General features: G+C 35.5%; 2 protein-coding genes across 4 annotated transcripts in view; one reads left to right on the top strand and one right to left on the bottom strand.

Moving 5' to 3' along the window:
• Positions 1–4,678, top strand: part of VWDE (von Willebrand factor D and EGF domains) — a 97,599-nt gene extending 92,921 nt beyond the window's left edge. For both annotated transcript variants that reach the window (XM_025471198.3, XM_035698567.2), the window contains one exon: positions 4,340–4,678. In XM_025471198.3, coding sequence (XP_025326983.3) covers positions 4,340–4,366 — 27 coding nt within the window. In that variant the 3' untranslated portion in view covers positions 4,367–4,678. The remainder of the gene's footprint in view (positions 1–4,339) is intronic.
• Positions 4,679–21,306: 16,628 nt separating this feature from the next.
• The window catches only part of TMEM106B (transmembrane protein 106B), a 29,644-nt gene continuing 23,429 nt past the window's right edge, over positions 21,307–27,521 (bottom strand). For both annotated transcript variants that reach the window (XM_035698565.2, XM_025471200.3), the window contains exon 8: positions 21,307–27,172. In XM_035698565.2, coding sequence (XP_035554458.1) covers positions 27,034–27,172 — 139 coding nt within the window. In that variant the 3' untranslated portion in view covers positions 21,307–27,033. The remainder of the gene's footprint in view (positions 27,173–27,521) is intronic.

Here is a 27,521-nt window from a genome sequence, read left to right as displayed (position 1 = left end):
TGAAGGCAGCGTTAAACCACTGAGCCCCCAGGCTGCCCTCAGAAACTTTTCCTTTCTTTCACTCTACATTTTGCTTTCTAATTTGAAGAGAACTTCTGTTGATTTTGTTTGTTTGTTTGTTTGTTTTATTGAGCTTTGAAAATTATATTGCATTTTACCAGTTTTTTTCCATTTCAAAGCAGGATCTTCATGTTAAAACTGTAACCTGAATGTTCAGCTTTGAAATGTGTTAATAGCTTTATTTTTATTTTTTGTTTCCATTGATTATTACTATGGATGGAAGTTTTAATGTTTCTAATCATAGTAAATTGACAAATACAGAAAACCATATATAAATATGAAAAAAAAATGGTAGAAGAGAAGCCAGGTCTTGGCCACAGGTAGCCTACCCTACAAAATAGAAAGGTAAAAAAGAATTTCTCAGACCAGTTATTGTAGGAGTATCATTGGGAACAAGGTTAGGAATTCACAGAAGCCATTCCACCCACATCTCAATATCCAAATATAAGCGAAAGGAAATCTCTTCAGGTAACCCCTAGAAGCTGATGGAAGGCTACTGCCCAGACTCCTACAGTGGCAGGAAGGACTGTCCAGGGTACGTCAGCAAAAACAAGAGAAGAATGAGGACTCTACCATAGCCCAGCACCCTGCCACAGTGTGCCATCCTCCACATCTTGTCCTGGTATTCGGCGCCCTCCTTACCCTCCAGGCTTATTTCTCTTTCCTCCATGCCACCAGGCTGGACTACTTCTCAGCTGAACTACTGAAAAGTCACAGACCAATTTTTTTTAACCCACTAAAGAGTTCTGGCTCAAGTTTTATTTCCTAAAATAAAAGCCATTTCCTGGCTCCTCTAGGCAGCATGAGTATCTGCATTCCCAGAGCCTTGAGCATATTTTAGCTGTCTCTGTTTCCATACTCTATTATAAAGCTCCCAGCACCAGTCATTATTCCTTGTATATAGGAGGTGATCAGAAATGTCTGGTAGATTCATGAAGGAATCAACAGAATTTTAGTTCTAAGTAAACCACAGACTGACACAAGATTTTAAAAATTGATTTAGCACATGGTTAATGAACTCTTGGTTATTATTGATGCTACCTTAAGGAGACATGTTCTTTTTTGGAACACATTTTAAAATTTATAAAAACTAGCTAATGATTTTTATGGATATAACTGATTCCAATATCAACTTTTACTGATTCAATCGCTGCTATAAAATTTAAAAAGAGGCCTATTCCTCAGTTATCCAGTGCAAATTGTCAGGCCATCAGTTTTCACCATGCTGAAATTTAATAAGAGTGTAGGATTTTTATTGTAAAAAGGTCTGAGGTCAAATTATAAGTCACTTTATAAGAATTGTATTCTCACTGTGACTGGAAATATTTCTTAGAGGGAACATAGATTAAACTCAGTTTTTAGCTACAAAGTGTTATCTATCAATCAAAGGAAACTGAACATTGTTTTTAGGCCCCGAGTGACCGAGGAGAGGACATGTGCAAAGGGGAATTACAAAGATTTTCATGTTTACAAAGTTGAGTTTCTATTTGAAGAGAAACTGATTAATTTATATCTTCATAATAAAAGGATAAAGAAATAAGTGTTACCCCAGCCCTATTTATTGACATATGATCTTTTCATTCAAATATTTCTGGCTCGTACATTTTATCACCATAACTTTTATATTTTAATGTGATTATCCACTGGCAGTTTTTAAAGCTTTTCCAGTGCAAAGATGGAAAGAGACAGCACACGGAATTTACAGGAGGTGAAGGTCTCTTTAAATACTCTTGAACTTCTTCAGTATGCAATGATTTAAGAATTGGATGACATAAAGCCATTATTTTTTCTTTCCATACCTTAATGTCATTTTTCACCAACCAACCAACCAACCAGCCCCACAATCCTTATTATCATACCCATTTTTCTCCAGGGCTAGTGGATTACGTAAGTCTATACACATCACTTTCTACCTGTATGTCACCTGAATTCACCACAGGTGCAGATCTTACTGATGCTGCGTATCCCAGGGACAATCACATCCTATTGCCACCAGCAATGGGAACTTGTTGGCATTTACCTAGTGTGTGATTGATTCAATTCCATTATTGTGTCTCAAGGCTTTACTTTCGATACTGTCTTAATTTTGCTTATCCCCACCCCAAGTCGACCTAAAACAAGGATTTGAGTTTAACTAGTTTATTGGAAGGTGATTCTAGATAGCATTTGCAGGGTAGTGAAAAAATGAGGCAAAGAAGAAAAGAAAGTTGATTAAGAGATTTTTTTTTTTTTTATTGAGGTCAGCTGAAGCCTGATCTCACACAGTAATGGCCTCATATCTCAAAACTCATTCACTGAGGCAGCAGTAGTATTTACCTACAAATTTCCACTAGTCACTGTTTGAAGGATGTTATGGGAGACTAGAAGGCAGGCATTATGTGCCATTCCAGTTGACATGGTCAAAGTGGAATAGCCAGAAAAATTCTTCTGGCAAAGAAATACACATGTTGACAATTAGAAGTAAGGTTTACATATCATGCTTGTTATGGAAGTCAGATTGAGGAGTAACCAACAAAATTACTTCTCATTTTATAAAATTCAAAAATATCAAGAGCAGACCAGTAGAGAAGCCTGCTACAATGGAAAAATCATTGATCATGTTACCCAGTTTCTAGACCTAAGCCATTTCTCATTCCCAATTGAGAGGGATGTTGAGTGCTATTAAGGAAAGACTCTAACACCATGGCAAGTAGAGTAGGTATTCCTACTCTTCATAGTATTCCTAGTCTGTCCCCAGAGGGATCCATGACATGTACCCATATAACTGTATGCAAAGGAAGAGTACAGATATTCCTCAGGACTGTTGGACACCGATTTGTGACTGATGCTGACAACCAATATTATGCGATAGGAGGTAGAGCAGACAGCATGCAACCATAGACCCCATAGTTTGGTTTTACTAAACTTATCACCCAAAAGCTGCCGGACTGATCTGGAATGGCCTCTTAAATGCCCAGCTAAGGCTTCAGTCTGAGGATGAGTGGTTGGCAGTTGGGACATTATTATATAAGATGTAGTATATATGTTAAACCAAAAGCCATTATATGGTGATATTTTCTCAACAACTATAAATGCATGAGGCAGAGTCCCAGGCAAGTGAGTACAATTAGACTCTCTTATCATCACTCCTACTGACCCACCTGAGGAATGTGTGCTTAACTCTGACACAACTTTGGGCTTTGTAGGATTAGAGGTACTGGTTTAGGGAGGGGTAGGGGATGGAATGATTCTTTCAGGAAACACAGCAAAGTTTTGCCTGTAAGCCTATAGTTGTGGTTGCCACCTGGACATGTAGGATTCCCAATACCAAGAGACAAGCAGGCAGAGTTACTATAGTGGGAGAGGTCATGGATCTGATTATCATGAGGAGGTAAAGTTGCTGCTACTAATAGAGGCAGGAAAGAGTAAAGTTTGAAATTTAGAAAATTCTGTTGCATGTTTCTTGCTGTCTGTCATCCCCAGTGATAACCATGAATGGACAATAAACCATACACAATCCATTATCATATTGGTGAGGAAAAAACAGCATTTTGATGCTAGTTTGATATAAAGAATGTTAAGATACCGAGAAAAAGAGTTTCTAAATTTATTTGTAATTTTAAAAACTTAATTGTTATCCTTATTTTTCATTATCTTCTATCATAGAATATGATTTTTTAAATTAGAAAATGGGTTATGGATAATGTGCAATTAAAAAGAGATGAAGCTGTATATACAAAATCTACTTTTCTTTAATACCAGAGCTTGTTTGAAAAGCCACAGTGTAATAAGACTTCAACTGAAAATTGAGAAGGTTAAGCTATTTGTCAGAGAACATCTATTTCTAATTTCAAAGATTATTAAAATCAATTGAGAAACTCTGTTTTGCCTCATCCTTTCATTCCACTTCAGAGCACTCATATTGAACCCCACAGGGCTTGGACAATCATGGCAAGCTAGCTATCATGCAGCATCATTTTAAAGCCTGTTGGCTTATTACGTAGTCATTAAGGAGATTGATTTTTTTTCTAAAGTAATTTTCATATTTCCGATTAAACCTTTCCATGGATTTATTTAAAAAGTTGTGGGACACATCAGAGATGTAGAATACATTAAGCCTAAGTTGAAACCTCACTTAAAGCACTATTTGATAGTTTAACACATTTAACTAATTTGCTTCTGTAAGGGAGTAATTTTTGGAGATACTCATTTTTGTTTGGCTTCCACTGCTATGCCAACTACCTGCCAGTACATCTGCTGATGCCTTCTCCATCTTTTCCCACCCTGTTTTGTGCCTCAGGATGCTGAGCCCAGGATGCATCGGTGATTCCCTTGCTCACAGGCTTTGGCTTCAGCCAATGGGACAAAGCCAGGAGATTGGAGAGAGTGGGGAAACTCATGTCAAAGTATGCATTCTTTCATAATCAGCACCTGGCTGACTGTGGTCTGCTGCGAGGCCACCCTCTCTCCACAGCTTTCTTCTCTGGGATCTAATCACTGTTACCTCCCTTGGCCTCTATCAAGTTTGGGCTGGTAAAGGCCCTTGTTAGTTGCACAAGCATAGTGTATCACTCATTGATGCTTTTTCTGGACAATGCTTTCACTATTGTAAAGTCCTTTTTACTAAAAATTCTCCTTCATGACCAAACTTGAGCATACGTGTGTTTCTTACCGGGACCCTGGTTAGTATAATTACTCTAAGTATATTTTTCTTCCCTACAACAAAAAGCTAGCAAAATTATAAAAGGTAATTATTACTTTAGAATTCATGACTTATAATCGCTACACTGAATTTCCTTGGACACACACTCCTGAGCTTGTAAATCCGAGATGGATGACTGAAGTTCTTCCTTTACCGACAGAACACCTTTCTTCCTATTTTCTCAAATCAATTTTATGATCAGTTTACCTTGAGCTCCTTTCTTGTGCTTGTCGCCTCCTCCTATTCTCTGATTTCTCCAAGTGAACCAAAGATCTAGACTGTATCTTCCCGTTATATCAGCCTCCACTCCAACTAAAGCCTAGAACAAACACAGATGTTTGGAAACATCCTAAGCAATTTTCAAGCCCTTCTTTTATTTTGTTTAAAGATTTTATTTATTTATTCATGAGAGACACAGAGAGAGGCAGAGACATAGGCAGAGGGAGGAGAAGCAGGCTCCCTGCAGGAGCCCGATGCGGGACTCCATCCCAAAACTCTGGGATCCCGTCCTGAACCGAAGGCAGAGGCTCAACCGGTGAGCCACCCAGGCATCCCCAAGTCCTTCCTTTAACCAGTGTCTAAATGAATACAATCAGTTATCTACTGGAAATTTCTACCAAGTTATCAAGCACCTGTGATTTAAAATGCTCCAATATTGTCTTTATTTTCTAAGTGATTTGCTACAACATCCTTGCCAAACTAGAAACTGTGTTCATCCTCCTCAACTTTTCATTTTTTCTTTCTCTGACATCAAGTAATAATACTTATTAAAAGTATTGCACCAAGCATGCATTAATTACCTTTATATCCAGGCCCTAAAATCAGTACTACACATAAATTATTATTATTATTTGTTTAAGATTTTATTTATTTACTCATGAGAGACACAGACAGAGAGAGAGGCACAGGCACAGGCAGAGGGAGCAGCAGGCTCCATGCAGGGAGCCTGACGTGGGACTCGATCCCGGGTCTCCAGGATCAGGCCCTCAGCTAAGCCACTGAGCCACCCGGGCTGCCCATAAATTATTTATATAGCATTTACAATAATAGCTAATATTTATTGGGAAATTCTATTTATCAGATTCCTTGCTGAGTTTAATTTGTTTTAGCTCAATCTTCATAACATCATTTCAATGTTAAATATCATCTTCCTTTTCCCAAATGATACAGAAACACAGTAAGCTGTGTAATTTCACAAAGTTACACACATCATAGCTGACATGACCTGAATGCGGGTAGTTTGAGTTCAAAAACGTGCTATGAACCACTCCTTTTTTTCCCCTTTAACTCCATATGTAAGAACTATTACCCCAATTTCACAGATGAGAGAATGGATTTCCAAAGATGCTTAATAAGATTGCCCAAGACTATACAGCCAGTTGGAGATAAACATAAGTACAACACACAATTTTTTTCTTTAAAAATTCCCAGAAACAGAAATTTTATTAGGATTTGCTTATAGAAAAAAAGAAAAGAATAAAAATTTGCAAAAAAAAAAAAAAAAAAAAAAAAAGGAAGAAGAAGAAAAAGAAGAAGAATTTGCTCATAGGTCTTCCAGAAAATTTTTACTTCGAAAATCCCCCAAACCTGAGCATTTGAGCAAATTTGGATTTAAAAAATAATATTTATGAACCATTTTTAAGTTTTTAAAAGATTTATTTACTTATTTGGGAGAGAGTGTGTGCATGCCCTTGAGTGGGGGGAGGGGCAAGAAGGAGGGAAGCAGACCTCCTTTCTCCCTGGAGGCACAGAGCCTGACTCCAGGCTCCATCTCACAACCCTGAGATCAGGAATTGAGCTAAAGTGAAGAGTTGGTTGCTTAACAGACTAAACCACCTAGGCACCCAGGACCATTTTTTAATGAAAATTGTGGGGCAGCCCTGGTGGCTAAGCCGTTTGACGCTGACTTCGGCCCAGTCCTGCGTGATCTTGGAGACCCCGGATGGAGTCCCACGTTGGGCTCCCTGCTTGGAGCCTGCTTCTCCCTCTGCCTGTGTCTCTGCCTCTCTCTCTCTCTCTGCCTCTCATGAATAAATAAATAGAATCTTTAAAAATATATATTAATAAAAATTGTGTGTACAATTATGTTCTAAAAACACCAATACTTGGCTATCCAGCTAGTAAGAGGAAGCATGAGGATTACAGCTAACAGTGTCTCACAGCAAAGCCCAGCTCCTTCATCTGCTGTTATTATCAGATACAAAAAAACAACTCTTTAAATTTTCCCTATTTCCTCTCGTTTTCCATCACTATTGCTTCACCATTCCTCATTTTGAGTTACTCCAATAAGTTAGTAATTGTTCTTCCTTCTTCCTTCCTCATTCCTCCTAATTAGAGGGAACAAATATTTGTAAATCATATATCTGATAAGGGCCTAGTATCCAAAATATAAAAGAATGCTTACAACTCAACAATAAAAGACAAATGACTCAATTACATTATGACATAAGATTTGAACATTTTTCTTAAAATGATGTAAAAATGGTCAATAAGCACATGAAAATATAATGAACATCACTAGTTCATTGGGGATATGCAAACCAAAAGCACAATGAGGTATCACTTCATGCTCGCTAAGATGATTCTATTCAAAAGGATGGACAATAACAACTATTAGCAATAATGTGGAAATATTGGAATCTTCGTACATTGCTAGTGAGGATATAAAATGGTGCAAGCTGCTTTGGAAACAGCCTGTCATCTTTTCAAAACATTAAACCCAGTGTTACAATATAACTCAGCAATTCCACTTCTCAGTATGGACCCAAGAGACCTGAAAATACATGTTTGCACAAATGTTCATAGCAGCATTATTCATAATAGTCAAGAAGCAGAAACAACCCAAGTGACTGTCAGTCAATGAATGGATAAACAAAATATGACATATCCATGCAATGGGTATTTCAGCAGTGTGGGAATGAAACCTTAAAAACATGGATGAACCTTAAAAACATTATTCTAAACAAAATAAGCCATTCACTAAAGGACACATAATGTATGATTTTGTTTATATAAAAATATCCAAAATAGGCAAATCCACAGAGTCAGAAAATAGATTAGTGATGACTGGGTGCCAAGAGGAGGAGAAAATGAGGAGTGGCTGGTATTAGGTATGGGATTTCTTATAGGCCAAGCCTTTCACTACAACTGTTCTAATAGTTATATTACCTACACCATATTAGTCAAGACAGACTTGGTAATCCTGTAGGAATAAACCCTGGTAAAATCTCAGTAGCCTAAAACAATCAAAAGTTAATTTCTCATGAATGCTGTAAGAAATATCTCATATTGGGTCATCTGGGTGGCTCAGCGGTTTGAGCATCTGCCTTTAGCTTCGGGCATGTCCTTTGACTCTGGGATCAAGTCCCACATCAGGCTCCCTGCAGGGAGCCTGCTTCTCCCTCTTCCTGTGTCTCTGCCTCTCTCTCTCATGTGTCTCTCATGAATAAATAAATAAAATCTTAAAAAAAAAAAAGGGAATATCTCATATTTACTAGAAAGAATCAACTTGTCAAACCACTGGTGAAATGTTAACTGTATCACACAGAGACTGAAAGGAGAGACAGAATTGCTTTAACATACCTTCCATTGACAGCATCCTTAGTAAAACATATTTTGCAATATAGGCTATATTTTGCCTCGTTTTTTTCTTTTAAAAAAATCCTTTAACTAACTTATTAAATTTGAATGAAGCCCTGAAAATTCATTGCTCTTTAATGACCTACAAAGATATTTGTCTTCCTAGTTTAAACATGTTTTATGCCCAATTAAAAATAAAATAAGCATGTCTCATGTGGTGAATTTTCATATCATTTTATGACTATAAGAAATAAAATTAAATTTTGTAGTCAACAGCCTGCTAATTTTTGTAGTTTAGTAATAAAAGCTTAGATGTAATGAAAATATATAGTGATTTACCTTGTAAGTAATCAAATGATTGAGGGCATAATTTTAAGGGTATAATTTTTAGTATAAAGTAATATTTTGTTACTCTGAAAAAAAATATTTTGTTACTCTGAATAAACAACTAGTCAATTAAGACATTACTTCTTAAACTTTAAAAAGTATTCAGAAAGTTCTTAGTAGCTCAAATTTTAAGTTGCTACATTTCAATAAAATTTTGTTATATAATGAGGCAGAATTTGAAAGTTAAGCAACACATTCTGTAACAGTAGGATCAACTTCTTCGGTAGACAAAATAAGGATTGGCTTATATAATTTGAGGGTGTCTCTCCAAAGAAACTCCTACTTGCTATTCTGTCTTACATTCCAATTAAAGATTTAGTCACACAACAAATATTATCTACTATGTATCACACTTTGTTCAAAGTCCTGAGAATTCAACAGATAACAAAAACAAAGACCCTGTTCCTTTTTTGGAAACTTTGTTCATTGCCACTTTGATAAAGTTTGACTCGTTTGTGTGTGTGTGTTGTGAATTTATTATCTCTTTTGAGAAAAAAAAAAGTCTAAGCTGAGATTACTTTTTTTTAAATATTTTATTTATTTATTCATGAGACACACAGAGAGAAGGCAGAGACACAGGCAGAAGGAGAAGCAGTTTCCTTTCTGGGAGCCCAATGTAGGACTTGATCCCAGGACTCCAGGATCATGCCCTGAGCCAAAGGAAGACTTTCAACCACTGAGCCACCCAGGTGCCCCTAAGCTGAGATTATTAATAAGGGAAAAACAAATCCTGTCATTGGTGTGCTGGACAGTTTTGATTTGCTCAACTAGAAACACTATCTTCACCCTACTCTGTATTCTGGAAGACTGGACTTTTATGGATTATGTCAAAAAGCTCCCTTGTTGTAGGACATCATTCAAGGGAGGAAAATGAAATATGAATGTATTTTCTCTCTGGCTTCCTTCCTGTGAGGTGACATGGGTTGATGAAGTCCCTTGACTAGATCTCAGTACCTGCCAAGAATTCCTCTCAAAACAACTTTTTATCACTTCCCCTTCTGTCCTAAGGGTGGAATTAGTGCCAGGATTCATTCACTAGTCCCAAGATATAGGACTATTTCTTGTAGTTTCCCTGTACTCCGTCCACACACCTAAGGAAAAAAAAAATCATTTCATTAAACATTCCTCAAGTTATCCAATTTTTTAAAAAATACTTATTTATTCCAGAGAGAGAGAGAGAGCGAGAAAGTGTAGTGGGAGAGGAGGACCAAAGGAAGAGGGAGAGAGAATCTCAAGCAGACACTCTCCCACCCCCACAGCCACCACCACCACGTGCCACTGAGAGCAGAGCCTGACAGTGGGGCTTGATTTCACAACCCTGAGATCATGATCTGAGCAGAAAACCAGAGTCTGATGCTCAACTGACTGAGCCACCCAGGCACCCTCCTCAAATTACCCAATTTAAATGTATCACTTTTTTATTTCCTGATAGGTCCCTGACTAGCTCAGTCATTTATCTTCTGAAAAACTTCAGTGGTTTGGGACCAAGTATGTAGCACATACAATTAATCTTTCATAAAGAGACCTAATTTTAAAATGACATTTTACTGTAATGTTTTATATTTCAGAGAAAACACTCTGTACTAGCATTAAAAATTCGGGTCCCTGCTCTCTATTTCATTATAACTTATGGTCATTATCTAAAAGGGGCAAAAAGGGGAAGCCTAGGTGGCACAGTGGTTGAGGGTCTGCCTTCGGCTCAGGGCGTGATCCCAGGGTCCTGGGATGGAGTTCCACATCAGGTTCCCTGCAGTGAACCTCTGCCTATGTCTCTGCCTTTCTCTCTGTGTCTAATGAATAAATAAATTTTTAAAAAGGGGTGGGAAGTTTGGGAAATAAAATACAAAATTTCTAAAATAGCTAAAATCTCCTATTATCTGATTGCAAATACATATTAAATTTTTTTTTCTTATAATAAATTAGTTTTCAAAATTTAATGGCTGGTTCTGGCTACTATGGAGTAGCTAGGACCAAGTTTAAACTCCTGTTGTGAATATAATAAAAACTGGAAAAAACTTCTAAATTTAAAAAACGATTTGCTGGCAATGAAGAGCTATCACATGAGGTTACTTATGATCTTGAGCAAAGGGAAGAAGGTAAGATGAGAGCACCACATTCACTGGCTTTCTGACTGAGGCATTTCCCACACAGTAATTCAGGAAAACAGAGCCCAATGAGAGGGTGTAGTCTCATTGTGGGAAAAGAAAACAAAGATCAGAGTTCAGAGTTACATAATTATTTGAGATTTGAGAATCAGAGTACTGAAGAGGAGGCCAATACACTAGGCCTCAAAAATCTGCATAAAAATTTCTCTCTAATCTTTGGCCAACTCCTAAACTTTGCATATGTATTAAGAAGGGCTGGGAGGTCTAGCAGAGAATAGCTGTTGGGATCCTGAAGGGATGAGTAGAGATGCTGGAGCTGCACAGAACAGTGCCTTACAGGGACAAAAAACTAAGAGGAAGAAGATGGCTAAAGCTAACCAGGCTACACATCCCTATATCAAGCCTTTTAAAATAGGTGGTGTTAATTTATTGCTGGCCAGAGGAAAACATGACAAAAGCTAGAAGAATATAATTAAGAACTCCCATATAAAATAATTCACAATATTTGGCATAAAGTTAAAAATTATTAAACAAGCAAAACAACAACAGGTAGTCATTGATATTCAAGATGTAAAATAGTCAACAGATTCAGACCCAGAGAAAACTAAGGAAATGAAGTTGAAGAAAAAGAACTGCAAAATAACTGTGATTAAAATATTAAAGAGAGGAAAATGAAGAAATGAATGAATAATGATTTCTATAGAACTTTAGAATCTGTAAGAAACTGGACAACAGGACAGCAAAATATAGTATCTGGAATTAATAACATTGAAGAGTTTTAGCAGCATACTAAGCAAGGGAGAAGAGAAAATTAGCAAATATGGAGATAAAACTTGTACATAAAACCCAAGAAGTTTATGCTCTGCATCCCGCAGTTCTTCAAAGTGACATTTAAGTGTTCTTACCGGTCTGCAACTCAGCTTCTCTTCCAGGTCAGCTGATTTCATCTGGGATTCTCTGTATTTGCCTATCTCTTCAGATTTCGCATGGTGATTTGCTCTGTAACCTCAGGTCTCCAATAAGCCCAAGATAAACCACAATTTTCAGTTTTTTTTTCAAAATTTTTCTTGTTGCATGATCTGAGTGATGACTTCTAAGTTCCTTACATGTCAGAGTTTAAACTGGAAGTCTGCATACATTTTAAATTAAACTTTTTATTTTAGAACATTTTTATACAGTTTTCAGAGTCTATCTGTTAATTGAAAACTAACATGTGCCCTGATATCAAATAAAGAAGCATTTTCCAGAATGTCCCTTTTTGGTTTTCTTTTCTCTCCTCTTGGTCTCTCTCTCTCTTACTGTCTCTCTCTTTTCTTTGTTTGTTTACAGATCAGTTTCCTCCAAAGGATGTGCCTGTGCTTGTTTCTTGCATGCATCTCAACTGCAATTTGGGAGAGACATGACAATCTTCTCAATAATGGTGTTGGGTCAACTAGTTTATGCATTTTTTAAAAAGAACCTAGACCCTTATTTTATACCACATACAAAATTATTCCAAGATTGGTCCCAGATTTAAATGTAAAACTAAACCTCTACAAGATACAAAGTAAGATATATGCATGTAGTGAACCATAAAACTATTAACATTTGTTAAATTAAGAACTTAACGTTTATTAAAATATGGGATGCCTGGGTGGCTCAGAGGTTGGGTGTCTGCCTTTGGCCCGGGGCCTGATCCTGGAGACCTGGGATCGAGTCCCACATTGGGCTCCCTGCATGGAGCCTGCTCCTCCCTCTGCCTGTGTCTCTGCCTCTCTCTCTCTCTGTGTCTCTCATAAATAAATAAATAAAATCTTAAAAAAAAGAACTTATGTTTATTAAAATAAATTATTAAAAGGATGAAAGGTAAGTCAAAACTGGGAGAAAATATTCTCAATACATAGTATGTCAACAGGCTCACATTTAGACCTCCTAAAGAACTCCTACTAATAAATAAGAAAAAGAACATTTAATTATTAATGAATAAGAATTAAACACTTCCTAAGAGAATCAAAAGAACCAATAAATATATAAAAAGATCCCAAAATATTAGTTATCAGAAAAATGTAAGTTAAAACCACTCCACATCCACCAGAGTAGCTTAAATGAAAAAAAAAAAAAACAAAAGAGGATGGGTGAGGATGTGGAGCAACTGGAACTTTTACTGTTATCATCTATCACCAATTTGGAAAAATATTTGCTTTTCTACAAATGTTCAACAAACTCCCTGATCTACCAATTAATGCACAGTAACAAAAAGTAACTTATTACCGATACACATGACATGCATGAATCTGACAAACTTAATGTTGAGTAAAATAAGCCAGATGCAGAAGAATATTTGATGTAGGAACCTACTGATGAGGTTTAAAAAGTAGCAAACTGGGACATCTGGGTGGCTCAGGGTTTGAGCATGTGCATTTGGCTCAGGGATGGAGCCCCACATCGGGCTCCTGCATGGTGCCTGCTTCTCCTCCCTTTGCTTATGTCTCTGCCTCTCTCTGTCTCTCATGAATAAATAAATCAAAAAGTCTTAAAAATAAATAAATAAATAAAAAAGTAACAAACTTAATGTAGTGATCAAGAGTAGTGCCGTGTGTGTTGGGCGCGGGGACAGGGAGTACCGGTGGGTATGGGCACAATGGAATCTTCAGGGAGGTTTAGAATATTCTATATCTTGATTAGGGTAATGGTTAAATGAGTGAACCAACATGTAAAAACTTATTAAGTTGTGTACTTATGATCTGAGCACTTTATTTTGTGTAAGTTCTATCTCAATTTTTAAAAAGACATATTCTCCTTTCCCTTGCAAATGAAATCAATATAAGGTTGAAATCTTTCCTCCCTACACAATCAATTTTTAGTGCTGCTGCACAGACAAAATAGAAACATTATCTTCAAAATATAGTACAAATTTTCCTTTAAAATTTAATTGCTAATGTATTTTTTATGATAGTAATGTTAAGCTTCCTTTTAATTGTTCATGTTATAAAAAACTGAAGCAACTCTTTGCCAAGTATACACAGAACCATCTACCCTAATGTTTTTGTCAAATACTGAGAAACGGGTGGGATACTAATCATAATCAGAGATTTAAAGCAAACATATTTTTAGGATTGAATAAAAGTTTCTGTTGGATATTGCTCCAAAAAGAGAATGCCTCTTTCAGCTGTCCCCTCATTGTCTAGTGGAGTCCTGAAATGAACTAAGGATCATAAGTACCCAGTTAACTTTTTATATATAGTTTTCTGTAGGTTTACACAATATTTGCTTAGTAACAATCAATTCCAGTTAAACCAGTAAGCAATAATGTAACAAACCAAGAAACAGGGGAATGTTACCTTAATTTAACAGAAACATGACCCATGTATAAATTAAAATAGTGTAAAAAGAAATATAGTCCATGTATGATATAAAATAGCTTTTGGGGGCATTTTGTATTAATGATAGATCAGCCATTTGGAATGATTATAACACAAAGATTAGGAATCTGGCACCAATACTATTTAATTATAGGGCCTTAGCTGAAGCTCTTGGTCTCAACTTCATCATACATATAAAATGAAGGGTTATTTCTAAAGTTTTTTTTATTGCCTAAAAGAAAGTTCCATAATAATTTTTAATACACTGTATCATGACTTTCTACATTAATAGTCACTTATAAATGCAGAGTTATTAGGGATTTAATCATTTTCCATTTTAAATATAGATCAGTGCTTTGCAAACTATGAGAAAAAGAGTCATTTTGTTATGAGTGGCAGTACAATTTTAAGAAAACTTCATAGCATGCATGAGATTCCTCCATTCTCTCCCCTTTTCTTGCACTGTAGCATGAAAGTATTACAAAAATACTCATCTGAATCAGTAATTTCCTCTCAGTCCTATACCAATAGTACCCAGGGATGCCATGAATGCCCTGTTAGGTAATCAGGTCTAGCAGTCCAAACATAAAAGATACAAAAAATAGGCCAACAAATTGTTAAATATTTTCTACCTTTGTAAAAACAAATACAGCTCTACACAGTTGTGTGTGTGTGTGTGTGTGTGTGTGTGTGTGTGTGTGTGTGTGTTTAATGTCAGTAAAGAACAGTAGGATGGATAGCAGGATTTCAAAATTAATTTCATTCTTTGCCAAAAACATTGTGGTACAAGGCAGTGTAGGCAGCAAAGGAGAAGATTTCTTGAAGGCTTGAAGGCTTCTCTTTAGGTCTAGAATCCTCTGACCACCTAGTGATCCCAGGCTCTACCTCCTGGGTTCTTCCTTAAAAATCCTGCAAGAAGCCTAAGGCTGAAAGACCATGTTCTATTTGAGGCTTTTCAGATCAGACCTTGTGAGGAATTGTGTGTGAGGTTAAAGCTTGAGACACCATAAAAAAAGGGGGATTGGGGTGATGTCTAGGAATTCTGAGGTCCCGGGGAGCCCCTTCACCTTCAGCCAAGGGTGTGATCCTGAAGACTGAGGATCGAGTCCCACGTCGGGCTCCCTGCATGGAGCCTGCTTCTCCCTCTGCCTGTGTCTCTGCCTCTCTCTCTCTATCTGTCTGTCATGAATAAATGAATAAAATCTTAAAATAAAAAAAAATAAAGGAATTTGGAGGCCCCAATAGACTTTCAGAGTTTTTTTCATCCTACAACTAATGTAGTGATGGCAGGAATTGGTCCAGTCCCATCTCCAGCTCTCTCCACTTTACCACCCACTCCTGTTCCCCATTCCTTCTCTCCCCAACAGCACTCTACACTTGTGCCTCTGGTGGCCAAAGGACACATTCACATCCAAGATCCATGGACATCCCTGCTAACAGCTGTCTCTTGCCCACCCTTGGGATATAAGGATGAGTACACGGGGCTGAAAAGTGGGCTCAGAAACAGACATCCAGAGTCCCAGCTACCCATGGTATGGTCTAAAGGCAGAATGTGGTCTCTGGATGACCACATGCCCTTAGTCCTATAAGGAGTGACATGGTGAAAAACAGCTCCAGAGCTCCAGCACCTGCCTGGGTAGATAAAGACCTCTGTTGTCCAAGTCTGAGATGAACTGATCACAGTGCTACCAGAGGGACAAAATTTAGTTAGAAAATTTAGTAGAACAGTTAACTGTGTTCAAATGTCAATGCTGTAAATAAAAAGCAGAATGCTGGCAAGAATGTTCAGTGAACAGAAAATATGATCAGAGATATATGCCTCTGATGTTCATTGACAATCCCATCTGCTCCTAGGCAGCACATAAAGCATGTGGCTTTTGTATTGATGTCTTCCCACTTTTCTATGTCCCCTCTGCCCTTTCAAGATGAGGAACCTGCTCAAAACTTGATAGTTATCTCACCCAGAATTATTTTCCTCATAAGGATATGACCTTATTATTTTCCCTTTCCTTCTAGAAATTCCCTTTATCTTAAGGAAAGTGATGCCACCTAAGGGAAAGGCAAAAAGCAAGGATGAGAAGAGCAGTCTCAACAGAATACTCTCAGAGAATTTTTTTATTTTAAAAGATGATACTCACTGGGAAAAATGAATCTTTCATTGGTGGATATCATATTACAGCAAAACTTGTTGAAGAGATCATTTGGGTTAATGTATTCTATTTTTAGACACCTAAGTTTAAATGAGGAAAATACTACAATCCTATTGGCACATTTTGGAAAATATGATAAAAGATACACAGGCTTCTTGTAAAGATTTTTTTTTAAACCTAGGAGCATTAAAAGTAACAGACTGTATATATAGTGTTAGTAATGGAGGTGAGACTGGAAAAGAGGAATAGAATATGTATAAAAATAATATATATAATTTCTATTAAACAGAAAATATCATAACTTTTTCAATGTAAAAAAAATTTAGCTGTCCCTTCCATTAAAAAAATTAGTGCTTTTTCAAATTCCTTATAGTCATTTATATATTGTCTATTCCAGATTTTCATTTTCCTACTTTACAACCTAGGAATGAGTTCTTAGAGGTGCAATTAATGACTCCATTCTCGTTAACTAATATGAGAGTATAATGATTTCATTGGAAGTCACTACAATGTAAGATTTTGTACTTTATTTTTTCCATAACTTTGTTCATATATTAGCTTCATACAGTGTCTACCGTATAAGATATTATAAGAAATTATCAGGAGAGATTTAATGTAGAAATAACTATGGTATATGATATCCCTACTTATTCATTTATGCTTATATAACCTCGGAGGTGCTCAAAGAGTTCCACAAATATTGAGTCATTAAAGCTTAGTACCCCTGTGAGGTGCACTTGGTTATTAACATTATAGCTTATTATTATTCCTACAGATCAAGTTTCCCCTGGAGTGCTGAGTGGCTCTGTAGAAAGTGTTGGCTTTTTAATATTCTGCATCTGAGAATCACATTTCAGGTTTATAAAATCAGTTCATTTTTCCTTGTCTCTTGTGAGTTACCAGCGGCCATCATCCACTTCAGGTAACATAGAACTAAGTAATCACCCAGTTTCAGAAAGCCTTCTACTTAAAAGGGCATTTTTGTTTCCTACCAGAGGTATGGATAAAAGGCAAAATACTTGAGGGATAAAAAGTAATCAGTGGATGGTTTGCTTTCCCACACCATCAAGCAATTCTCCAATTTTCAGTGAACATCAACTGGGTATCCTACAAATATAACTCAATCCAGACAATATTTACCTGAAGATAGCATCAGATCCTGCAGGTTAAGGGTTCAGCCCCACAACACTGCCCCCGCTTCAGACACCAACTTCAAGTCCAGATTGTTGGCTGTACTTGGAGTCACAGGCTAAAACCTGGAGTTCTCATGACCCCTTCTTTGAATTCAATTTGCTAGAATAGCTCACAGAGCTCATGGAAACATTTGCCAGTTTTTTATACGGGATATGGATGAACAGCCTAATAAATTGGTACACTGGGGATCCCTGGGTGGCACAGCGGTTTGGCGCCTGCCTTTGGCCCAGGGCGCGATCCTGGAGACCCGGGATCGAATCCCACGTCGGGCTTCCGGTGCATGGAGCCTGCTTCTCCCTCTGCCTGTGTCTCTGCCTCTCTCTCTCTCTCTGTGACTATCATAAATAAATAAAAAATTAAAAAAAAAATTTAAATTGGTACACTGGGTGAGGTACAGAAGGTCCTCAATACAGGTGCTTCTGTGTCCATAGAACTGAGACTTGCCACCCCCTTGGCATCTGGATGCCTTCACCAACCTGGAAGCTTTCCAAATTGTGTCATTCTGGATATTTATGGAAGCTTCATTACACAAACATGACTGATTACATCACCAGACACTGATAACTGAGCTCCATTTCTGGTCTCCCCCACCCTTCCGCAAAAATCTCAGGGATTACATTGCCAGTTCCAACCTCTAATAGCTGGCTTTCCCAGCAACCAGTCCACCCAAGGAATTTTCCAAATACCACATCATTAACATAAATTCGGCTGTGATTGAAAGGGGCTTGCTATAAATAAGAGAAGGCATTTTTATCACTCCTATCACTTAAGAAATTCCAAACGTTTTAGGACCGCAGTACCAGGAATGTGATGAAGACCAAATACATGATTATAAATCACACAGTAGGTGATGTGAAAATTATTGGCAATTTAGCATCAAAATACAGCCTATTTAAATCAATTACTGTGGTTTTTTCATACAGTCCTCTTCATACAGTAAAATGTTAGCTTGACTTACAGTAGGGGCTGTTTTTAAAGAGGGAGGATGGAGAGATATGGCAACTTATGGAATCTTCCCTTTTGGGGAAACTGTGCCTGGTCTTAAGTAGCCCACTGGTAAATTAGGGCCATTTGGAGGTTTTGAGGTGGGTCAACTGATGGGCCCATCTGTATTCAGCCAGGAGGTTGCTGTGACCCTCTCCTACATCCCACAGCTCAAGCCTGTTTGCCTAAAAGTCGTCTCTATAAGGAAGATATTGGTTTAAGGTGCTGCTTTTAAATTAAGTGTGCTAAGTAATGTGAATATTCAAATAACATAGTTTTACAATTTCTAAAGCAATATTCCATATTGCTTAACTTAAAAACACAAAAGTTACCTGGTAAGGACTCAAAGGTAAAACATAACAAGTAGGGATGTATTTTTTAAAATTTATTTTAGGATGTAAATAGAAAAAGTCTTTTTACTCAAATCAATTTCAGATCCATGAAAGTTCACATTTTAGTAAACACCATTTAAAAGAATCTGACTTTAATCTTATTCTTAACTTTACATAGGTTATTACATATGCCTGATTATCTCCATTTGTATTTGTTCTAAACAGCGGAAATAATTGTTCACAAATTACCAACAGGGCAGAAAACTCAGTTTTGTTTAGGAAGTGCACCCTTCAAAATTTAAGAATTAAATATCTGAAGCAGATATGGGATTGGAATTCTTTGTAGTTCTATTCTCTTCTGGTAACTTAAAAAAAATGCTATTATCAATATATTCTATTCATGAATCTGGAATCCATTAAATAAAAATAAATTCATGGGAGGCCTGGATGGCTCAGAGGTTGAGTGTCTGCCTTTGGCTCAGGGCGTGATGCTGGTCTTGGGATTGATTCCTGCGTCAGGTTCCTTGTGAGGAGACTGCTTCTCTCTGCCTGTGTCTCTGCCTCTCTCTCTATCTCTCATGAATAAATAAAATCTTTAAAAAAATAAAATAAAAATAAATTCATTATATAATCACTTTAAGATGATACACATTGTCCAAAGTCTCAAGCCTTTTTTTTCTCTTAATTTCCTTTGATCCTGGAGACCCGGGATCGAGTCTCACATTGGGCTCCCTGCATGGAGCCTGCTTCTCCCTCTACCTGTGTCTCTCATGAATAAATAAAACATAAATAAGTAAAAAGTAATAATTTGAAATATATGTAAAAATGGAAAATCACTAATTAGAAAGTTAGGAATTCCATGAGCTCCCTTTGTCATTTTAAAACAATTCATAAGGGCAACCCCGGTGGCTCAGCGGTTTAGTGCTGCCTTCAGCCCAGGGTGTGATCCTGGAGACCTGGGATCGAATCCCAAGTCAGGCTCCCTGCATGAAGCCTGCTTCTCCCTCTGCCTGTGTCTCTGCCTCTCTCTTTCTGTGTCTCTCATGAATAAATAAAACCTTTAAAAAAAAATAAAACTATTCATAAAATATAAACCTAAAAAATAAATTTAGGCTTGTATTTGCTCAGTTTCTAAAAATGTGCTAGTCATACACAAAAGGAATTTTAAGTTGCCCTAAGTTATCAGTAAAGAAGTGGCTGCAGGTTGGCTTCCTCTTCTACTGTGGAAGGAGTTGTCTCGGACTGCATGCATGCATTCTGCTCCTAAGTCAAAGTGGTTAGGTTTTGTCATAATGGGGTTGTATGTAAGATGTTACTTTAAAAATAGGTTTCACAATTAAAATGATAAAAAATTCTGAAAACCACAGATCAAAGGAACAGAAATCTACCAGAAAAAAAACTCTCACAAATTTGCTGGTGATTCTTCTTTCTCCCTTTGGAAATTCACTAGGCAGAGCACACCCAGGTAATAGATCTTTTTTATTCCCCTATTGAATAACTATCAAGTTGTTTTGGTTAAATCTCATCTAATTTCAGATCATGCTACTTGAAACAAAATTTTTATTTTTTTAAAGATTTTATTTATCTATTTACGAGACATACAGAGAGAGAGAGAGAGAGAGGCAGAGACACAGGCAGAGACAGAAGCAGGCTCAATGCAGGGAGCCCGATATGAAACTCAATCCTGGGACTCCAGGATCAGGCCCTGAGCCAAAGCAGAGCTTAAACTGCTGAGCCACCCAGGCGTCCGGACACAAGATTTTTAAAACTATAATTAAAACATTAGTTGTAAACTTGCAAAACATGTAGTAAATATTGATTGAAATAAAAGCTTAAAACAAGTTTTTAAGTTCAGTTCAAGCAAAAAGTTTTGAGTTCAAAACCAAAACCTTCTTTGTGATTGGACAATTCTTTTAAAAACTGTGCCACATTTGGAAAATAAGTCACTCAATGTGTGAGTGAATATACAGTAAGAGTCAGAAAGTCGAGTGGGGCACTGGGCTGAACACTGAAGAACAGATAGGCTTGAGGATTAAAGAAATGGTCAAATAATTTTCACAGGAAAAGGGAACACAATGAGCAAAGCATGGATAATGGAAAGGACTATTTCCAAGAATGGCCAACATTTCAATCTGGCTGGGACAGAGGTGAAGGAAAATGACAAGAAAAAAGAGTGTGGATTTAGGTATGGCCAAAATATGGAAAGTTGTCAATACCAGTAGCAAGGAAATGGGCTTTCTTCAGTAAACAAGTTAGGGAGTAATAGCAACAGAGATTTCAAATATGAGACAGATTCCAGAGATATTACAGACATAAAACAGAATTTGACAACAGAATGGAAGCCAAATGGATGAAGAAAAATAAATCAAGGATGATGCAAAAGTGGAATTCAGGAGAGAACTGAAAGGACTTGAGAGCTCTGAGCTAAAGGACTTTCAATATCTACATTGATTTGTTTTTGTCAAGGGAATTTCAAAAGTAAGACCAAGATACTTGCCTGATACAAATTTTATTTTTCATGCTAAAATGTTTACAAATTTTATTTTGTCAAACACAATTACAAGAGCAACAGTTACAAGTAATTAAAAAAATAGCATTTGGGAGCACTTCTATTCCTTTTACTAATATAAGCATGTTTTGTTACATGAACAGCAACAATAATTACAATTATAGAACTGCTCAACTTGGAAATTCAGCGTGTTATGGTGTTATGATGGAGGCTAACACATAATATTAGCAAAGAGTAAGTGCCCAAACATAGTCTTTCATTCTATATTATGCTTTATTCCACAAGTAGAATCATGGATTAGAATCTATCCAGTAATGCCATCATTCAAGTATCTGACCGATCAGGTCAAGTCAGCAAGCATTTTAAATTATTTTCCAAAAATCTTACTTAATATAGTTCTATAAGGAAATATAAGACAGAACACAAGGCATAGCTTGCTGGTATTTTATGCCTAAAACAAACCATTACATAACAAAATTATGCATATTTTGCAACTTGGCATTTGTTCCATCTTACACAATAATTAAAAGATGAATATACTTACAACACTTTAGAATCACCCAACCACAGCTGATACATTATCTCCCAGACTTCTAGTTTCTAAAATTCTGGGGGAAGTGGGACAGTTTGAACAATAATAGTCTACATGGTAGTAATATTACCTCTTGGCCATTGGCCCAATACTAACCCTTTTTGTTTTTTAGTATACAAAATATGCTGAAAACATTTCTCTTAAACACATTTCAATTAATGTAATTAAACAGAAGGCAACAATTTCCTTCTAGAAGAGCTATTTAGCTATGAAAAACTTGCCATATATTTGTTAAATTAATTTATGGAATAGTTTTAGGGTCAATACAGATATTTAATTTAGACTCTGTGCTAAACTTGTGTAAAAAGAACTATAAACATAATTATACTAGTTTTTTTAATGGAAATTATCATTTTTAATTTATCCCTATAGTAATTTTATAAATATATCACTTGCTTTTATCCAAAGTAAGGATAAATTTCAAAAATCCACTGTGAAATTTACATTCTCACTAAGCACAAAAATACACAAATGTTGGTTCTAATCAGAAATTTCAGCTAAGTGAAAATTTTTACTTTGAAATAAGATCTGGGATATAGAATAAAATTTTTGATTTAAGCACATCACAAATATATTGTTTTCATGTAAAAATAATTTTTTTTAAAGAAATAATGTTCAAGTCTTTTAACCCCATCTTCTCAAACACATATATTTTCCTTAAAATAAACGTTTCAGATAAACATCTCATTTAAAATCTGATTTTATGAAAAAGAGAAATAAAATTTAATTATTCTTAGATGTATTTGAGTCATGTAGTTGCTGCTTCCAGATACTATGACCTAAAAATCATGACACAATGGTAAATAACCTTTGGTTTGCAACCTAATAACTTGAAATTCAATTCACACTGCTCACCAAAGAAGTCTGATGTATATTTGTAAATTTAAAATTTTCTTTAAAAAAAAAATCCTGTATAACAGATAAGTATGAATTTAAAAATTTTAAAATTCATTGAGAAACGATTTTTATCATACCAAAGATCTACAAAATAATAAAGTATACTAATAGTATTTTTGAAAATACTAGCAAAACCCTCAAAATCTTATATATTAAGTGCAATAATCAATACATTTTTACAAATAAAACATTCTCAAAGGCTGGAAAGAAGATATGCTAATTTTAAGAGCAATGATGTTTTTGAGTCAATCAGACACGTTTTGAATTTCAAATCTGCCACTTCCAACCTTATGTATATTTCTTAACTTCTCTAGAACTCAATCTCCTCAGATATAAAATGAGGCATTGTCAGTATCAACCTTAGAGGGCTCTTCTGAGTAATAATCAGATAATGCACATAAGAGATTACTACAGTATATGACACAGTAAATAACTAATAAATGTTGTTATATTGAGCAGTGACTTACTTTGGGGGTCAAGCACCTAACAAACTATTTTCCAAAATGAAATATAATCATTATATAAAGAATTAAGGAAGTTTTAAAAAATTGAGGATATAACCTACATCAAAACATTCAGAATTATATTGCAGTAATGATAGTTTTTGTGTTTTGGCAATCATTTTCCTTCTAACACTGCACTGTATCACTTCCAAACTATAATTCAGAAGATCTAAATTGAATTTTGTTTTGTCATGAACTCTTAAGAGAAAGTAATTACCTCACTGGCTTAAAAAAGAAAAAAAAAAAGCATGAAAAACTGCTCATAAATAAAACCAATCATTTACATGTCATATACTATATTAAAGACGGTTATTTAGCAATTTCAAGCAATTTATTCGGTATTTAATATTTTCACACTGTTCTTATTTCTAATCTCAAATACATTAATCTCTATTATTTATAAATAGCCTACTCTGACAACGTATCAGTCATATATTTATTGGAATGATCAAGGAGTATAAATTCTAACAGAAAAAAATCAGCTATAGTTTATGCTATACCAAAATATTGTACAAGTGCTCATTTTTCATTTAGAATTATTTCAGGTACGGTACTAACTTTAAAAGTACCCAAATCTTAGTTCATCAATATTATTTTGATTGTCACTATTAACTAAGTAAATGTTTTCTCTGAGTTTTTTCATACTAACCTGAGTCAACAGGGCTTCCTAATGGACTCTATTTTAAATGACAGAGCACCCACAAAGGAAACAGAAAAACTAGATCTGGGCCCAATATAACTATTTACTAAGTAAGTAATCTTCTTCAAGTCCCATAACTTCCCTATGCATCTCCTTCCTCTTCTAAAAGATGAGGATCCTGCCATCCTTTGACTCACAGGACCAGGGAAATTATATAAGAAAATTATGTAAGAAAAACATTATGAAAGAGCTCTAGAAGACCATAGTATCAGATATAATATCAATACACAGAGACTTGTTATAATATTGCATTTGGTTAGAACGACCAGTCTATTAAAAGTGTAATTCAAGAAAAAAATTATTCTTGAGTATCAGGAAAAAAATTTAACATCTTTACCATATCCTTTGAATAAGATCCAAGAGCAGTTAAAAAAAAAAAATCAAAAACACATAACAATATCTACCCTACCATTATGCAAGAAAAAAATTCACTGAACAATGCTCATTCATTCTTCCCTATTTTTTTTTTAATGGCTATAATTTTGTTTCACCTGAATGTGTTTTTGTAATTTTATTAACTTACAGCCTACTCTGTTCCAGGCTTATTCTGGCAAGTTACTTAAACCTCTCTGAAAGCAGTAACAGGTGATCCTCTTTTCCTCTACTGTTGATTTGCACTTATTTTAAATTCTAGGTTTTTCTACCTTATACTTCATGGAATGTAGGTATAATAAAGAATTTTTAATTAAAAAAACGAAGACAAAAAAATGAAGACAAAATATTTAAAACTAAGTCACTAAAAGTAAATGTTCCCTCATTTTTCTATCTCTTCAGCAGACACTATGCATGCACTCTAAAAGGATATCAGAACCACAAATCAATAGAAAATTCCATTTAATTTACACTACATACCTTTCCAAGGTTAAAAGATACAGAGCAGAAAAATAAATCAGGATTGATTTTTGAAGGAGGCATATCTGAAGGATGATTTTGAAAAAAATGGTGATTTTGAAGTACACAGGACTCAAGGACAAGAAAACAGAATATGATTAAAAAGTTTTTCAAACATTTTATGATTTTCCACAGTGTCACTGAAATACTATTATCTCTAGGTAGACAGGTGACCAGTCAGGTATATAGAAAGACTTGGAAGCCCTAACAGATGGTTAATTAAAGGTTACAGAATTAGAAATTTTGAGGCAAAAGAGGATCTAAATAATACTCATGTAAAGATGTCAAAAGACAGGGAAAATGAAATGCAAGGGATTTGAAAAATACAAATAGAATCAATATATTAGAGGCGTGTAGTTTCAAGGAGAATGGGAGTAGTCAAAAAACACAGCAGAAGAAAAACATATTAAGACTGGATTTGACAGTGAGTCTGTAACAAATATGATGGGGTGACTTTTAACAGTGAAGATGGATGAGTTCGCAATGGATTAAGGTAAGACAAGCAGTTAAAAAAAAAAAAAAAGTTTGCGTATTCCACCCATTTAAAATGTTCACTCAGGAAAAGGTGGAGAAAATATGAAAGCTAAGGAGAGACCTGAGTGTTTCAAGGCAGAAAGGAGGCTTCATTCACTCTAAATAGTTAGACAAAGCTTGTGTGTTATAGCTGGAGTCTGACTGATACTAGGTATGTTTCAGATATAAGTTAGGCACTTTTTTGGGGGGGAGGGGGAGACCTGACTTCTGTCACTAGGAACCAGAAAGAAATTCATCTCAAGCCACGTATTTTATTTTATTTTATTTTTTTGGTATCACAGTCGGCCCCTACCCTCAGTGGTACGTATTTACAAGGTAATCAGAACCTGATAAGTGAAAAGGCAAGAAGCTCGAATGGAAAATGGTATTGAAGATATAAAACAACGATGTGAAAAAGTAATTTATACTTGAAAACAATTTTAAATAAAATCCAAATAAAAATTTGAAAATTTTAAAATGTAACCACTAGAGGCATGATATCCATGTGAAGTGCAAAGTGATTAATTTTTTAAAAGGATAATACAGCTCTTAATTTTGATATAGCCACCATCGCTTAATGACAAAATTTCTTGGATAATTTCTACCAAAGACATAATTTCCTCCTTAAAACAGGTATAAAATGGATGACATGGGTGACTTACATACCTAATAGTTGTGAAAAGTATCTCTACAACTTCTTAGTATGCAAAGCAATATTTAAAAAAAAGTGGAGAATCAAAATACTTTATTTCAAAACTATTTTATGCCTGATCCCATATGTAATTGGAACCATATTCACATTCTGTAAGTTTCTGAATTTCATTCTCCTGTTTATTTTTATGAGCGACTTACTTTGTTGAAACTGTACTTTGATATTTATTAAAGCTGTATAAAAGCCATGCAAAGTTTATTTACAATATTGTACATTAACTATGTTTGAAGACTACACAAAAATTTCACAAAACTTACTTACATGGAAAGACATGTGAAACGGGGCTTTAAAAAATTTTTAGGTACAGAACTTTGCAAAGATTATTTTGGTTTCTAGTGTTATGCAAGTACTAGCTTGAAATAAGACTGTCAAAATGTGCAAATGAGTAGATTTTCAACAAATGAAAAACTACAAATGTTTAGCTAAAAGCTAAAATATCCTGAAATACTACTATGTAGCAATGGGAATTTGTAAAACAGAAAAAAAGTTATTTTTTAAAAGTCTTTCATGAATAACAGGTTCTCGGTAATATTCTATAAAAACATCCAGAAATAAAGTTTCTCCAATTATGTTCATCATCAAAATTATGTTTCCAGTAGTCACTGAAGCTGTGAATTATAGATAATTATTTGTTGTCCTACCTGGGAAGTCTCAATGTCCCCATTAGGGGAGGAGGGGGAAGAAAATCAGCAAATTTAGATTCAAGTAAAAGATCCTGGTACAGATATGAACACAGAGTATAATGTACAAGTCCACACAATTTTAACTGTACCCCTAAAATGGAAGTGTAAACTTTAGGTTTGTTCAATTGAAGATCTTCTATCAGGAAGTAAGTACCTCATCCTTCCGAGTTCAGAAAAATATCAATAGGGATTTCTTCTCCAGTGGCATCTCTTTCGGTTTTTACTGTTGTGGCTGAAGTACATTTAGATACTCAGATTGCCCCAACTGATAAGTTGTGTTCCTTCCACAGTCAACATACTGGTACCTCTCCTGGGATATCTGTTCAGAGTGTCCGAAGTATGTTGTTGTCACAGTAACTCTAAAAAAGAAAACAACGAAAAAAAAAAATATATATATATATATAAAACGTTTCCTAAACTGAGAATACTTCTATATATCAAAATTTTCTTCAGAGACTGATTAATGATAATTTTGTGGATGTGGACCTCTTGGGGACTATTTCCCTAATAGAAAACATAAATGCTGGTTTAGCAAGCCTTGCTCAAATAATTATACAAAGCAAAATATGTTTCCAGAACACTTATCATGAAATAAAAATACATTCATTTCACTCTTCAAAATAATTATAGAAGTGGCTGGGTGGCTCAGTTAAGCATCCAACTTTTGGTTTTGGCTCAGGTTATGATCTCATGGTCATGGGATTGAGC

Source organism: Canis lupus, chromosome 14 (genome assembly GCF_003254725.2).
Source record: "Canis lupus dingo isolate Sandy chromosome 14, ASM325472v2, whole genome shotgun sequence".
NCBI lineage: Eukaryota > Metazoa > Chordata > Mammalia > Carnivora > Canidae > Canis > Canis lupus.
Note: the sequence above shows the minus strand (reverse complement) of the source record. Positions and strands in the feature narration are given on the sequence as shown.